At 27.4% G+C, this 14,481-nt stretch overlaps 3 protein-coding genes across 3 annotated transcripts; 2 read left to right on the top strand and 1 right to left on the bottom strand.

Annotated features, from left to right (window-relative positions):
• The first annotated feature begins 6,393 nt into the window (after nucleotides 1-6,393).
• Nucleotides 6,394-7,455, top strand: LOC118073904 (transmembrane protein 147). Its single transcript, XM_035094693.1, has 3 exons — nucleotides 6,394-6,632; nucleotides 6,705-6,843; nucleotides 6,921-7,455. The coding sequence occupies exons 1-3, from the start codon at nucleotides 6,556-6,558 to the stop codon at nucleotides 7,392-7,394; spliced, it is 690 nt and encodes a 229-aa protein (XP_034950584.1). The 5' UTR covers nucleotides 6,394-6,555; the 3' UTR covers nucleotides 7,395-7,455.
• A 104-nt stretch (nucleotides 7,456-7,559) lies between these two features.
• On the bottom strand, nucleotides 7,560-11,134 carry LOC118073902 (DDB1- and CUL4-associated factor 8). The gene is made up of 10 exons (XM_035094691.1): nucleotides 11,072-11,134; nucleotides 10,405-10,998; nucleotides 10,032-10,316; nucleotides 9,724-9,950; nucleotides 9,232-9,599; nucleotides 8,991-9,156; nucleotides 8,617-8,913; nucleotides 8,361-8,480; nucleotides 8,145-8,285; nucleotides 7,560-8,079 (listed from the first exon to the last, which is right to left on the bottom strand). The coding sequence occupies exons 2-10, from the start codon at nucleotides 10,775-10,777 to the stop codon at nucleotides 7,939-7,941; spliced, it is 2,118 nt and encodes a 705-aa protein (XP_034950582.1). The 5' UTR covers nucleotides 10,778-10,998; nucleotides 11,072-11,134; the 3' UTR covers nucleotides 7,560-7,938.
• Nucleotides 11,135-11,180: 46 nt separating this feature from the next.
• LOC118073903 (glycoprotein-N-acetylgalactosamine 3-beta-galactosyltransferase 1-like) lies at nucleotides 11,181-13,372 on the top strand. Its single transcript, XM_035094692.1, has 3 exons — nucleotides 11,181-11,376; nucleotides 11,754-12,981; nucleotides 13,081-13,372. The coding sequence occupies exons 2-3, from the start codon at nucleotides 11,821-11,823 to the stop codon at nucleotides 13,273-13,275; spliced, it is 1,356 nt and encodes a 451-aa protein (XP_034950583.1). The 5' UTR covers nucleotides 11,181-11,376; nucleotides 11,754-11,820; the 3' UTR covers nucleotides 13,276-13,372.
• The last annotated feature ends 1,109 nt before the right edge of the window (nucleotides 13,373-14,481 follow it).

Here is a 14,481-nt window from a genome sequence, read left to right as displayed (position 1 = left end):
GTTTTGTCTTAATTAAATCCATAAAATAGTGTTGATTATATAAGAAATATGTACTGGTTAATAAATCAAAATGTTCAAAGAGTGGGTAACAAGTGGAAGGAGAATGAAAATAAAAAAGAATGATACTTTAAATCATAAAGTATTGAAAAAAAAAAGATGGAAAAAACCAGATCCATGGACCCATGATCAGTTAAAAGGAATGGAACTGCACCAATGAGAAAACGATGTAAACTGTGCAATACGAAGAGGTGAAAAAAAGTGAAAGTTTCTACTTCTACATCAACTAAAATAGCCCTTTCTTTTCTTCTTTATTATAAACATTAGTATTGTTAAGTCATTATTCTCCCTTCTTTCATTTTATTTATACAGTATAATCCATTGTTTTATCATTATTATTATATTATTATTATTATTGAGACAATCAACTGGCTATTATTTTATTAATGGATATCAAGATAATATTAATGATTATGATGATTATTTTGGATAAATGAACTTTTATGTGTATAAAATTGTTGTAAAATGACTCTACTAAATAAGTCAACATTGCGGATTGATAGTTTAAGTAAATAGCAAATTTTGCAGTATTAGTTTCTTTGGGGTGCGGCTTTGTGAGCGCCCTCGATTTCACTTTCATCGCGAGGCCAACTAAACACTTCACCTACTTGGATAAATACTACTACTACTACTTACATCTAGATTAAATCGACCAAAATTTTATACTCCATTGCGACAATTGAAGTGTCTTTTCTTTCCAATGAACGATCTTTTGAATATTGATAACAATTAAAACAGTTAATTTTTGATGAATAATTCATCATAATTATGCATTAAAAAATATTTAATATCGTTGAACTTTTTTTGAACTTTATGTCAAGTACGATACAATCTTACTACTGATAATAATTATGCCAACAGAAACTATTATGTAAACTGTTTGTTCTTTGTTGGGTGGAAAAGACGTCTGTCACGTCATGATTGATTTCCACGCATGTAAGAATGGTACATACACAAAAACTTACTATGTTGTTTTGCGCAGCGACATTTTACTTCACACCTTCTTCGTACAGGCCTTCTATTCGCTGTCGAGGTCGTTTTAGCCTCCCAAAATTTCTCGCCTAAATAACCGCATTCCGGCCAAGGCTTTTTGAACATAACGTCGATGACCGCCAAGATTCACTCGAATGTTTTTTTTTATGTTTACACATTTGAATTCATACTTGACGAATAATTATTAAGATGTGATTTGAAATTATTTCAATAATTCCTGTGTAATTAATATTAAATTACATCAATAATATTTAATAAATGTAATTAATATCTAAGAAGTAATGTGAAAAGACATTAAATACTGTCAATATGTTAATTTATTTCAGTGCTTAATCAAATTAATTTTTTTTCTTTTCCAAGAAAACTGTTTACAATTCAATATTTTATTGAATTTGGAAAAATTTTGATATTTGAGTTTTTTTAAGATTTTTCTAAAATAGAAAAGTAATTAAAAATTTAAAAAATTAGCTTGAGAAATTAGCAGCTCCTTTTTATTAATTGAAAAAAATATTACTTGTTCAGAGTTAATTTTTTTCTAAGTTTATAAATTACAAGAAGATTCAGATTAAAAATACATGTGTTTAAAATGCAATACTAGAGTTTGTACAAGAAATAATATAAGTAAGCAGTAGCAAAACCAAAGACTGATAGTATCTCTGATAGAAAGGTTATTATAAAAATAAAAAAAAGACAGTTGTTGGATTAATCTTGATATCACACTTACAGCATAATTATTGTGATTAATTAAATTCAAAACTATCACTTTAAAACTGACAATTATTATCATAAAATTCGCAGTTTATTTTAGTTAAAAAAAATGGATTATGTTACATATAAATTGGTATTAAATTGTAATGCTGTATAGAATAGAGATCGGCAGGAAGTTAACGTAAAGATGGAGCAAAAAGCCGAGGTAAGCAAGAAAGCAACAAGCAACCTCCTGGCGTACACAATCTCGACCTAGTTACTCAGCGGAGCCTGGCGTCAGTACAGACTGCTCACTTTCGATTAAGTAATCCCTTACCACCGATAATACCCCTTATAATTTTATCTAACATTTACTCATAATTCTATTATTTTTTATCTGTACCGATCGGCATGAAAAATCAAAACTTGTTAGCTTTAACTCGTAAATTACCATTTTGATGAGTAATAATCAGTTCGGTAAAAGTTGTTTATCATTTAGGTCGGAAAATTATCATGCTTCATCGAACTAATCAACTTAGTAATTACACATGTTTGAAAGAAAAAGTGACACGTATGAGTTTGTACTAGAAAAATTTAATAATAATATTCTGTATGTTACTAAATATTTTGCCAATCATCGAAATATTTTTCAAACCAATTTTGTTTATCGTAAATACACACACAAAGGTCTTTATAATATAACATATAAATAATATAAATGTCTAGATACATGAGATTATTATTACGAATTAAATTGAATAATAATTACAATTCGATAAATTAAGCTTGAAAATAAAACAAAGATAATTTTATTTATTGAAATGATATGAAAAAGTTATCTTTTTAAATCAATTTTTTTCCCCTGTGTTGTATTTTTTACAATTAATGAGGAAAATTTATATCAAAACAAAATATCTGGTCGGTTTATTATACCCTGACCTTGACTCTGGCGAACTAAGCAGCTCGTTTGTGCCAGGAATAAGTTCAGCACGCGGTGACCATGTTGCAACGCTAATATTAGCGAATGCACTATGACAACGGTCTGTTTAGGCAACAGGACTGAATAAGAGCATCAGTCAGTATGTATACATAAAATAGGTAGATGAGAGACGTCAATTGATATCTATTAAAAATCGAATTTAAATATTTTACTGATTGATAATCATCACGTCATAATTTTTAAATTAATTCATTTTAAATTAAGACTAATTACTGTCTTTATTGTTATTTGTATACTACAATAAAAAATAATGTGATTATTATCAAAGTTAAATATAATATTATTAAGAGGGAAGCAGTTTAATCAACGGATGATAAAATAATGGAAATATTTGGTATGGAATATTTTATTCTAGTCCTGATGAAATGTTTAAATAAAATATCATTAGCTGGTTAGAGGTTCACAATGTGATAACATTTGATAATAATTATTAATATACTTTTCTCAATGACACGTGTTTGGCCTTTTCCACATTAATGAAGATAGAGTTGTCAAGATATAACTATGAAAGTAATTATTTATTAATAATCCATAAGATTTATTTAAACATCATGAAATTTTAAATAATTTATTTGTCTATTTAATATAATTATTATTTGACAATTGACAAATAAAAACTAAAAGTATAAAAGATTAATATGATTTAATGTGTGTAAAGTAGATGATGTAACAAATCGCATACATCTCATGGGTATGTTTACTCATGGTAAGATCAATCAGTCGTCAGCGATGACCTCTTTGCTTGGGGTAGTCACCAAGAGATTATGGATGAAAAGAATGCTAATGTTACATGTGAATGGAATCGTTGAAGAGGTTATAGGTTAAGATCTCTCTTCATGCAAAACATTTAAAAATGCAATTATTAATTGAAAAAGTCTTATCATGAAGTTAAAACTGTCTATTATATTTTGTAACGATACTTCATATTTAAACTTCAAGTATAATATGAGGGTAATAATCATTAGATGATTGATAATAAAAAAGAAATTGTGGTTGATTGAAGCTTTTCAATAAAATGTTGATAATTTGATTTAATTACTGTAACAAATCTGATATGATGTATTTTATATTAAAGAGTTGAAAAAAATCTTTTTTAGCAGCTACATATCACAATATTAATGTTACTGCGTCATTAAAATTAATATAAAAATTATTGATAACCCTAAAGTGTTATTTGATTTAAAACTGTGCAAATTCTGATGCAACATCGAATCAGTGACATTCATCACAGGGGGTCTTAATAAATTCTTGCAAAATATGTTTTTATTTGTTAATTTTCATTTTTCCTATCAATAATTGGTTAATTCGGTCTTATCACAAATATGTTGAAACAAAAAAATTTAATTAGAAATTTTTATAACAATAAAATCTAAATTCTTAGAATTATTTTTCTTTCTTTATAAATACTAAAATAGAGTTTAAGTAAATGTAGATTATAATAAAAAGCGTTAGTTTTTTATAAACATTGTATGTATGTGTAGAGTATGTAGTAATTAAACCATGTATGTGAATTGATGTGTAATCATTTTATTTTGATAATTAATTACCACCTGAAATCAGCAAAAAATATTTCGAAATAAAATGTATGTCAACTGAAAGAATGCAAAGATGTTATTAAAAAATAAAAATGACGTGATTACTGTGCTTTCATTTTTGAACAAATGATCTGATATTGAGGCTTATAATTAGAGTCCTCTTCACCTGGTGTATATTCAAATGAAAATAACGATTCAATTTAATAACATCGTAAACATTGCCAATCTTACTTTTTTAAACCTGTTTTTATGCCTTCATTGATAAAATCAGATTTTACTTTGATTTCGAATTAAGCAACTGTAATTATAAAATGATCTTCAATCAGTGCATTCAAGACATTACAAGCAAAATTTGTCCCAAATAAATTGGAAAATCAATTAGAGAGTAAAAGAAATGCAACATCAATGACACCTGCTGCAAATCGACCAGATGGTTTGCTGTAAAAAAATTAACATTCAATTTTATTTATACATGTTTGTAAACGAAATATTTAAATTTATTAAATTGTAATAATATCAATAATTCAAGTGGAATTTATAGGAATGTTTAATAAAAAATAGAACTCAAGACTTAATTATTCTAATGAGGTTATTAAAAAAGGAACTACCAATAACTCATTTCAATTTACTATAAATAATAAATTTTTAACTTTTAAGTTTCCGTATTTATGGCATTTAATCAACGCTAATTTTCTTTCTACCAAAAGAACTTCAAATTTTCACTATTTTCAAAGCATTTTGGCTGGACTAAAAATTTAATTTGGTATATATATAAATATGATAACGTTACTTATTGTTTATCAGAATGTATCACAACATTGTAAATTTTCTTCAATTATCTATGAAACGAAAACATGTTTTGCATTGTGAAGATAATTATTGTTATTGGAAAAGTTTAAGAATTTTTTGTAATTATTAATACAATTTAATGTGACTCTACATCTCGATAAATGTAATTAATTAAGGGGAAAATTTAAAAATACACACTACATGACAAGGGAAATATTATTGCTCGTTTAACGAAAAAAAAAAAAGTGAAAAAGCTAAACATATTGTTATCATTAATAGTAAGGCCAAAAATGAGTTCTCAAATCTTATTTAACCTTATTCAACCCCATCATCGCAGATATTATTCGTCCAATTCTTATTATCAATTTCTTATCTTATTTAAATTTTAATTTTTACCAATCAGGATTTGATTATTCATTATATATGTGTAAATATTATCCAGAGAATGCAAAATTGAGTCTATTAATTACATGAGGAATAATGATTCCTATTACAAATAAAACTTGGAAAAATAATTACAAGCCAATAGGAATATTTATCTTTTAAAATTTAAATAATTTGAGTAGTATCAACTTTTATTCACTATATTTAAATATCATTTTTATATTTATAAGATAAGCTATCAAAATCAGGACATAAATAATGAATATATGGATGGTGCGATATTTAACATGACCAATGAGAATAATTAACAGTGCCTTACCCCCATACACGTGACCTTACTTATACGTCATATCAATGACCCTACGTACAAATAAATAATAAGATTAGTGACTTAATAACATCGTATTATCTAGAAATATATTTTGTATGACATTATCTTGTAGTGACGTGATCATATCATGTGTATCATCATCTAATGAGTATATCATTTCGAACATTTCAAATATGCAGTGATAAATAATGGTTATAATCATTAAAACAAAATTACACTGCTAACTGAACGTGAAATAATAATGCACTTTTCGACTTTATATCTTGAATCCTCCGAATATAGCCAAGTGAATAAAGGTGTATAATTTCTCGAAGTTTCTGAATATAAAATAACATTTATGAATAGCTTGATAGTATCTGAAAACATAGATATCAGAAATTTGATATTATCATTTTATCTAAACTTTGATTCCAGAAAATAATTAGTCGATTTTTTAATTAAAATGAAAATATTTCAAATAAAAACTCTGAAAAGTATTACGAATGCCATCTTTAAATTGAAAATGATAACAGTATGGTATTTTTTTTTATTTTACCGACAGTAAGTAATCTACCAACTTGTATTTTTCATGATTAGCTACAAAATATACTCACACATACATAATTACGTATAAGAAAACGTATAGTAAATATATAACCTCTTCCAAGAGTTTTTATTTGATATTCGGGTAATGTACCGGATTCTAACTCAAGTGTTCTTTTTCATTAAATTATACGTTAGAGGATATAATTTTTTAAATACCATATAAATCTAATTATTCAATATCTTTATGAGAAAAAATGACTCTTTACCATTTCGGAAATTGTGTAGCACTAGTTTATGTACCATATTATTTAACTTATAAATACTCTGGACTGTAAGTAAAAATGATTTTACTACTATTATCTAGTTATCAGTCAATTTTCAATTATCATTAAATTTATTGTAGCTCTGAATATGGAGCATTTTGGAAATGTATCCAAGCAGGTGGTATTTATATATTCACTCAACTTGTTAAAATGTTAGCACTTGCAACATTTTTTCCCACATCTGATAATACAGGTCAAGAAGGATTTGATATTCTTGGGGTATGTATATAGAGCTGATAATATTATATAAGAAAAAAAAGGAAAAAACCTATTTATACCATTTTTATAAATTTCAGGAATTTTTAAAGTACTCAATAGATTTGGCCGATCTTGTGGGAATGTTAATTGTATTGAATGGAATTCCTGGTAAAGGGCATGCTAAAGTTCTAACAGCAGGTATTGGTTGGGCTGGAGCTGAAGTTCTTTTAACAAGATTTCTTTTGTTATGGGTTGGAGCAAGAGGAGCTGAATTTGATTGGAAATATATTCAAAAAAGTCTTGAATCTAATATACTGTTAGTTCAACATATTACTACTTCGACGTTAGTGTGGTTGTGGTCCCGACATGATTTAAAAAAAAGTTTTGTTCCATTAGTTGTATTTATGCTTCTCTTGACTATCTATAGGCCATTAATTTTAGATTTATTAATGTCATTATTACTTGCTGGTCCGTGGTCTTCATTATTAATTAAAGCAGTAACAACTCTTGTCATTGGAAGTGTAACTCTTCATATTTATGTAGGTCTTGCACAAGCTATTGGAATATTTTAAAATTATTGTTAATTTATGGGAAAAAATAGATCATTTTTTGAATAAATGAATTTATAATAATTTTATGAAAAAAAAAATTATTGTAATTGTAATGTTTTGAAAATTAGAAATATGAATCTTATTGGGAACATTCCTTTATTTCGTCTTTTTTAGTTTACAATGAAAACAAATATACTTAAATTGATTAGAAAATGTCTTTACTATATATATGTATATGGGTAGCCTCTTATAATTACAATAATTAAATTCATATTTTGTGTTCTCTATTAGAACGACAATACTTAATTTAATTTTGAAGAAAAATTATAAAATCTATCTTTACATTGATATTTGAAAATAATACAACTAAAATAAACATTTTTCAAGACTTATTAAATTTGAAATCAATGTCATAGTAATGACTTTATGTATAAACTTTCTCTAAAAAAAGTTCACTGCTTTTTTGGCAATATATCGAATAGAAAATTGAAAAATTAAAGGATAAATACTTCTACAGAAGACGTATTAAAACATTACAATATTATAACATTCGCTTCAAAATTGTTCATGATGTCGTACATTGAGGACCTTCACTCTCATCACTATCTGACTGACTGTCATTATTAGATGATCGAGAAACACTCGATGAATCTGATTCTACTTCAAAAACATCAACCTGGGATAACCTTCGTTCTACTGCGAGAGACTACACAGTAAAACAAAAAATTATTTCAAAAATTTGAAATATTAAATAATTTTTTTATAACTTACCCGGCTTATTCTGTTCAGTCTGTTACTTGGTGTTTGGTATTGACTTATAAATCGCAAAAACAACGGAAGTGAGGGTGAATCAAATGGATTTAATATGTAAGATAATTTATCACTTCGGTCTTTGAAATTGGTTTTTACACACTGAAAAGTTATGTTATTAATAAATTGATAAATTTCAATTTTTATTCAATAATAAAAAATATATCTAATACGTACTTCATTTACGCCAATCATTTTGGGTTCATGCTCACAAGAAGGAACCCATATTTTTACATCAGAATCTAAACCACTCGTTGCTAAAATTGGTACGTATGGGTGAGGTTCTAGTCTATTTACCTATAAAAAATTTATAATTACGTAATAAGTACTCTAAGGATAATGTTAAATAATTATTTTATAAAAAATTCAACATAAATATTTAATAAACACTATTATTTAGAAAAATAATAAATTAATACTGAAAAAATCATACCACTCCCTGTTCATCGCCTGGCATCCATTGTACAATTGCTTCAGTATTTTTATCCCAAAAGAAAATATTACTACAGTCTGATCCAGATACAATAAATTCACTTTTGGGTCCAAAAAAATTAACACTCTTTACTGTAGTATTATTACGATGTCCTTCATATTTATGAGCATAATCAGTTGTTAGCTGTGGAGTCGCAGTATCAAATAAATATATATCATCATCATTGTAAGATGCTATTATTTCGGTTCCATTATAATTGTATACTGCACAAGTCACGTATACAGTAGTATTTTTCTTCTGAAATTAAAAATAGATATATTATAAAAGTAGAAACAAATCAGTTTTATTTGTATTTATGTATTGAAAGAACTTGCCAAGTTTTGTGGTGTAAATTTTTTCAATGATGGTAGAGCTCTTCGTCTATCAAATATTTTTACAGTTCGTGAACAACCTCCAGTACAAAATTCATCACTATTACGTGGATTTATATGAATTGAATAAAGAGAAATATGACGATATTTTTCTTGGACTTTTAAAAGACTATAAAAATAATTTGTATTATAACAAATGATCATTGAGCGTTAGAGAATTATAATTAATCAAATATTGACTCACAGTGTGGGTTTTGGATCTCGAATGTCTATTGTAAATACTTTTCCATCATCACCAACCGAAAGAATTGTGTGAGGATCATTTGGATGAACTGCTAGTCTTCTAGCTTCTTCACGATGACTAGCGAGCTTTCTATGTTCGTTTGTGTTTGTATCAAGTAGTCTTACATGACCGTCACGAGCACAAGTTGCTATCAAATCTTTATTATGGTTAAAAAGCCATTTAGTTTCAAAAACATTAAGACTATGTCCAGTGTCTAAAACGGCTCGTTTTCTTCCAACTGCCCAATCCCAAACTACTACTTTTAAATCATCAGAACCACTTGCTAGTAATGATCCATCTTCATTAAAATTAATAGCATTGACACATCCCTATAAATAAATTATTTTTATGATAACAGTTAAGTTAAATAACAATAGAAAATATTTTTAAAGATATTCTGAATATTTTGCTGTTATTCAGAAAATAACTGATAAAAATAAAGTGAATTTTTACTTCATGCTGCTCCATTTTATACATCAATTCAAGACGTTGAACAGCATGTAAAGATCCATAAAATTTACGATGTAAAAATCGATTATAACCAAATTCACGTCTCATTAATTCTGGTACAATAAATAAATTAGGTTTGGGAATAGGATTTTTTAACACTTGTGGAGTTTTACGTCCATCATCATCATCATCATCATTATCAGCAGACCATTCACTAGAATCATCATCAACTGAAACATTGATAGATATTTATGCTATAGAACTATATAAAAATATGGTAAAACAATTAACAAATAATATATTGTTAGTACCTTTCATAACGATGGGTAGTATACCATCCATATCATCTGATTCAGAAATTTGATCTGAACTATGTCTTCTTGTATTATTTTCAGCTGTTGAATTATGACTAATGTTAGAATCATCACCAGAATCTTCATTTGATGTTGTCTCTCTTGCTTTCTTCTTAGATTCATCATCTCGATCTTCATTATTCTCTGAACGTTTTCTGTAAAGTCGTGTTTTAAATTTTGATTTTTGTTTGAAAGATGATGCTTGATTACTACAACTTGGTTCATCATTATTTACATTTGAATCTATGTAGGAATTAAAATATTAATTATTTAAAGTTTTGTTTTAGTATTTAAACTATGATTCCTTATCTACAACAGAATTAAAAAATACCTGTTGGATTAAAAACATCACCTGAACAAGATTGACCATTTTGTTCAGTATTAGAAACATTAACGTCATCATTGCCTGTTGTAGAATTATTAAAAGTATTACCAGATGAAGTCTTATATCGTTTTTCTACAGGTTCAGTTTCGTTTGTAACTTCTTGAAGTATCGTTTCAGTTGTTTCATTAGGTTTATTACAGTCGGTATCATTCTTATAATTAACATTTTCAAGCTGTTTTTGATCATCTGAATTTTTTACTGTTTCCATTTCATTAGGTGACAGACCATCATCAATTATATTTACGTTTTTGTAATCTTGAGTTAATGTAATATTGTTAGTATTATCGTTTAATGTAATGTCATTTTCAGAAATCTCCATTTTTATTTCAATTTTGCAGCATTCTTTCCAAATAATATATTTATAGTATATTAATTATAGATTTCTATATTTGTAAGAAATAACTATACAAAATATCGAATATTTGTATTTTCACAGTAAAACGCAATTATAAATTTGCTTTCACATATTCTGCTCTAACCTCAATAAAAATTATTGATGAAAATTAACACTTGTATTCTTATTTTAAGCAATTGATATTTCTGAAATGATACAAAACAGATAAGTATGAAATTTGTATAAATTACTTTTACTTGTTTTCATTTAATTACTCACATATGTTTATTTAAAAATTAACATTATACTAAACGTAAAAAATTGCTTCGTTCTATTCAAAAAGTGAACACTCGATAAAGTTGAACGTGAAATTTCTGTTTTATCGATTATTTGTTACATTTGGTTACTTTATTAGCCATTCAATAAAATTTGTTAGTTCAAACCATTAAAAAATTTCACTTTAATATATTCTTATTGTTTAATATTTTTTAGTTTATTGTTAATAAAAAAAATATACTTTTATTTATCCAATAATCAGTAAAAGTTTGTTTTTTTAGACAGCTGTAAAATATAACCTGAAAACGGTAAATAGTAATTGCTTTGTTTTTTTTTTAATCTATTTATATATTTAACATTTGTGAATGAACACTACTTGTCCAAGTCATACAAATAAAATATGCTCATATTTTAATATAAGCTAAATATTGTCTTGAAAATTGAAATTTATCCATTGATTATTGATTAGTATCGAATAAATCTTACATAGTTGTAAATCGATTGTAGAATTTTATCGATAATTACAATATTGCATACATGTTATATCTATATTATATTTAAAAAAATTGTTTTATTTTACAATAAATGTAAATATTTCAATAATAATCAATAATCATTGTAATATACGAATGTAATATCACAACAATTTCACGTGTATTTAATGATAATATATTTCATTTGACAGTGTTATCAAATGCTATAACTCAAAAGTAACATGTTCAGAAGCATTGAAGGATTATTATTTTTTCGAAATGCATCTTCGCTCAATAAAAGGAAAACTAGTATTTTCAATAGGATTCTTTATTGGATTTAGTGGTGCTATATTATTAGCTTTAATTAGCAATGATTTCAATTTTGCGGGATGTAAAAAGAAATCATCAAAATTAGATGATAGTGGATATTTATCTGCTTCAATTAAAGACAAATGGATAGCTCGAGGAATCAAATTTTCAAGTGAGAAGAAAAAAAGTGATTATCCTACACCAGCACTGTCAACACATCATCAACAGATCCAATATGAGAAATTGTTGCAAGACAGTAACATGGTTGTTTCACCTATTGATTTAGATTTTGAAAATTATCAACTGGACGATGATAACAAAACATTTACACTTCGAGAATCAGATTGGTTGAAAACTAAAGTTGATGTTTTATGTGTTGTATTTGTTAAAGAAGTAAAATTAGCTCAGGCAATTGAAGATACATGGAGTAAAAGATGCAATAATATTTATTTTTTTGGCCATAAACATGAGGATCATAATATACCTATTATAAAATTACCAGTGAACATTACATCATCATGGCAAATGCTGTGTGAAACAATGCACTATATTTGGAAATCATCAAATGGATCATTACAGTGGACTATTTTTATTAGAGATAATATGATGGTGTTGCCAGAAAATTTAAGATATCTAGTAGCACACTTAGATCACAATAAAGATTATTATTTGGGTCATCCAGTCATTTGGTGGGGACAAATTTATAATGTTGCTGAAGCAGGATATGTTTTAAGTAGAGGAGCTCTAAAAAAAATAATTGATCAGTTTAATTCTCATGAAAAATGTAGTGCTGGTGGAAAATATTGGAAAAAAGAGGATTATTATCTAGGCAAACATTTAGCAGCATTAAATATTTATCCATCAGATACAAGAGATTATAAATTACGTGGTACATTTCATGGATATCCTTTGCAAACTCTTTTGTGGAGTGTTGCAAAATTAGGAAATTATTTTACGCGAGCTGTATACCCAACTGGTAGCTTTTGTTGCTCTCCAAGATCTGTTTCTTATAGTATTAACGAATCAGATAAAATCCATACAAATAATTATTTGCTTTACCATCTGTATGTTTATAACATACAAAGTGTCTATGGTAATAAATTCGCTCCTACACCAATACCTGAGCACGAGGTAAAACATTGTTACATTATAGTTATAATTAGTTATTAATAGCTATTTATTTTTACTTGTTTTGATATAATTTTTCATTTTAAAATTCCTATTTTTTAGGTTTGGAAGCAAGCCTTGAAGGATGAATTTAACATAACAAATATTAAATTTATGTCACCCGAACGTTATTATGCTATTTGGCGTTTAAAATATTCAATTCCATCTCAATTTATTCATGGAAACTACAAAAACATTTCTCAAATTATAAATGCTGTTTTAGCATCCCACAAACCGTTCAATAAATTTGACAATTAGTTTATTACATTGACACAATTTTCAAGTAACAGTATTATTTTTATAACATGAAAGAATTAGGAACTTATTTGTACAATTTTAACAAATTTTTTTTAAATATTAGAACAATTGTAAATGTGAATATTTTTATAACTTAATTTTTTTTTATACAAGTATTTTTTTTAAAAAATAATATCAAAAAGTTGATATAAAGAGTATATAAAATATGTACTATCCGTCCAATAGAAACATTAACAGTGACAGTATAATATTTATTTTATTAATGTATTTATTGAATAAATGGTTACAATAAAATAAAAGTTGTAGTATGTCCTTACAGATAATTTTTGTAGCACTTAATAAAAATTTAAAGATAATATGGCAAAAATGTGGAATATTTGGAATGATATAAAATAATAAATGCCCAGTCATCTGTGTGTCTCCCCACCTACACTGTGTATTGCTGACACGAACGCTTATGTCTACATAAATTTTCATTTAAAGCTCGATAATAAAGTAAGCAAGAGCAAAAGACAGACGCAGTTGCTTGGTTCGGCCAGTATAAGTCGATGCATAGATCACCAGAGTGGAAGGTTAGTATGGATAGTGGAAGGAGAGAAAAAGAGAAGGCAAGATGCCAAGGATGTTGAATACAGTGTAGTTGGACTATAGTTCTTGACTGCATACATTTTTACACGCACGAGTTCACGCGTGTGCCATTCTGTGTACATACAATCGTGCTACATTCGTGTGTCGATACGTGTGGCTTGCACTGGAGCGTCACCATGCCAGAACGCCGTGCTTAATTATATGCATTCTCGGAATCTGCGCGGATCTCTCCACCTAATGCCCGTGTATTCTGCAACGCTCGTGTTTGCGCCCGGTTGAGAAGAGCAAAGAGAGGGAAAGAGAACGCGACCCCCTTATTTACTGCCCCCCTTGGCATAATGCGAAGGTAGAAATCGAGCTTCTTCCTTCTTCTTGCTTTCCTCACCTCTTTAATGCAGTCTTTTTTGTTCTACTCCACAGCTCCTAATCTTCCTTCTTTTTTCTTCTTCACGCTACTCCTCTTTCCCTTTATCCACTCGAATTATTAATTCTGTCGACGAATTGATATATTCGCGGCATGCCGTTTTCGTTCAGAGGCTACGACACAGAGAGATCTTGGACATCTGTTTATTTATGATACACGAAGAAGATGTCCTCGTACAGATGACTACTCGCCGC

Source organism: Chelonus insularis, unplaced genomic scaffold, assembly GCF_013357705.1.
Source record: "Chelonus insularis isolate UGA/USDA-ARS -01 unplaced genomic scaffold, ASM1335770v1 scaffold_714_pilon, whole genome shotgun sequence".
NCBI classification, from domain to species: Eukaryota; Metazoa; Arthropoda; class Insecta; order Hymenoptera; family Braconidae; genus Chelonus; species Chelonus insularis.
This window is presented reverse-complemented; position numbering and strand designations above follow the sequence as displayed.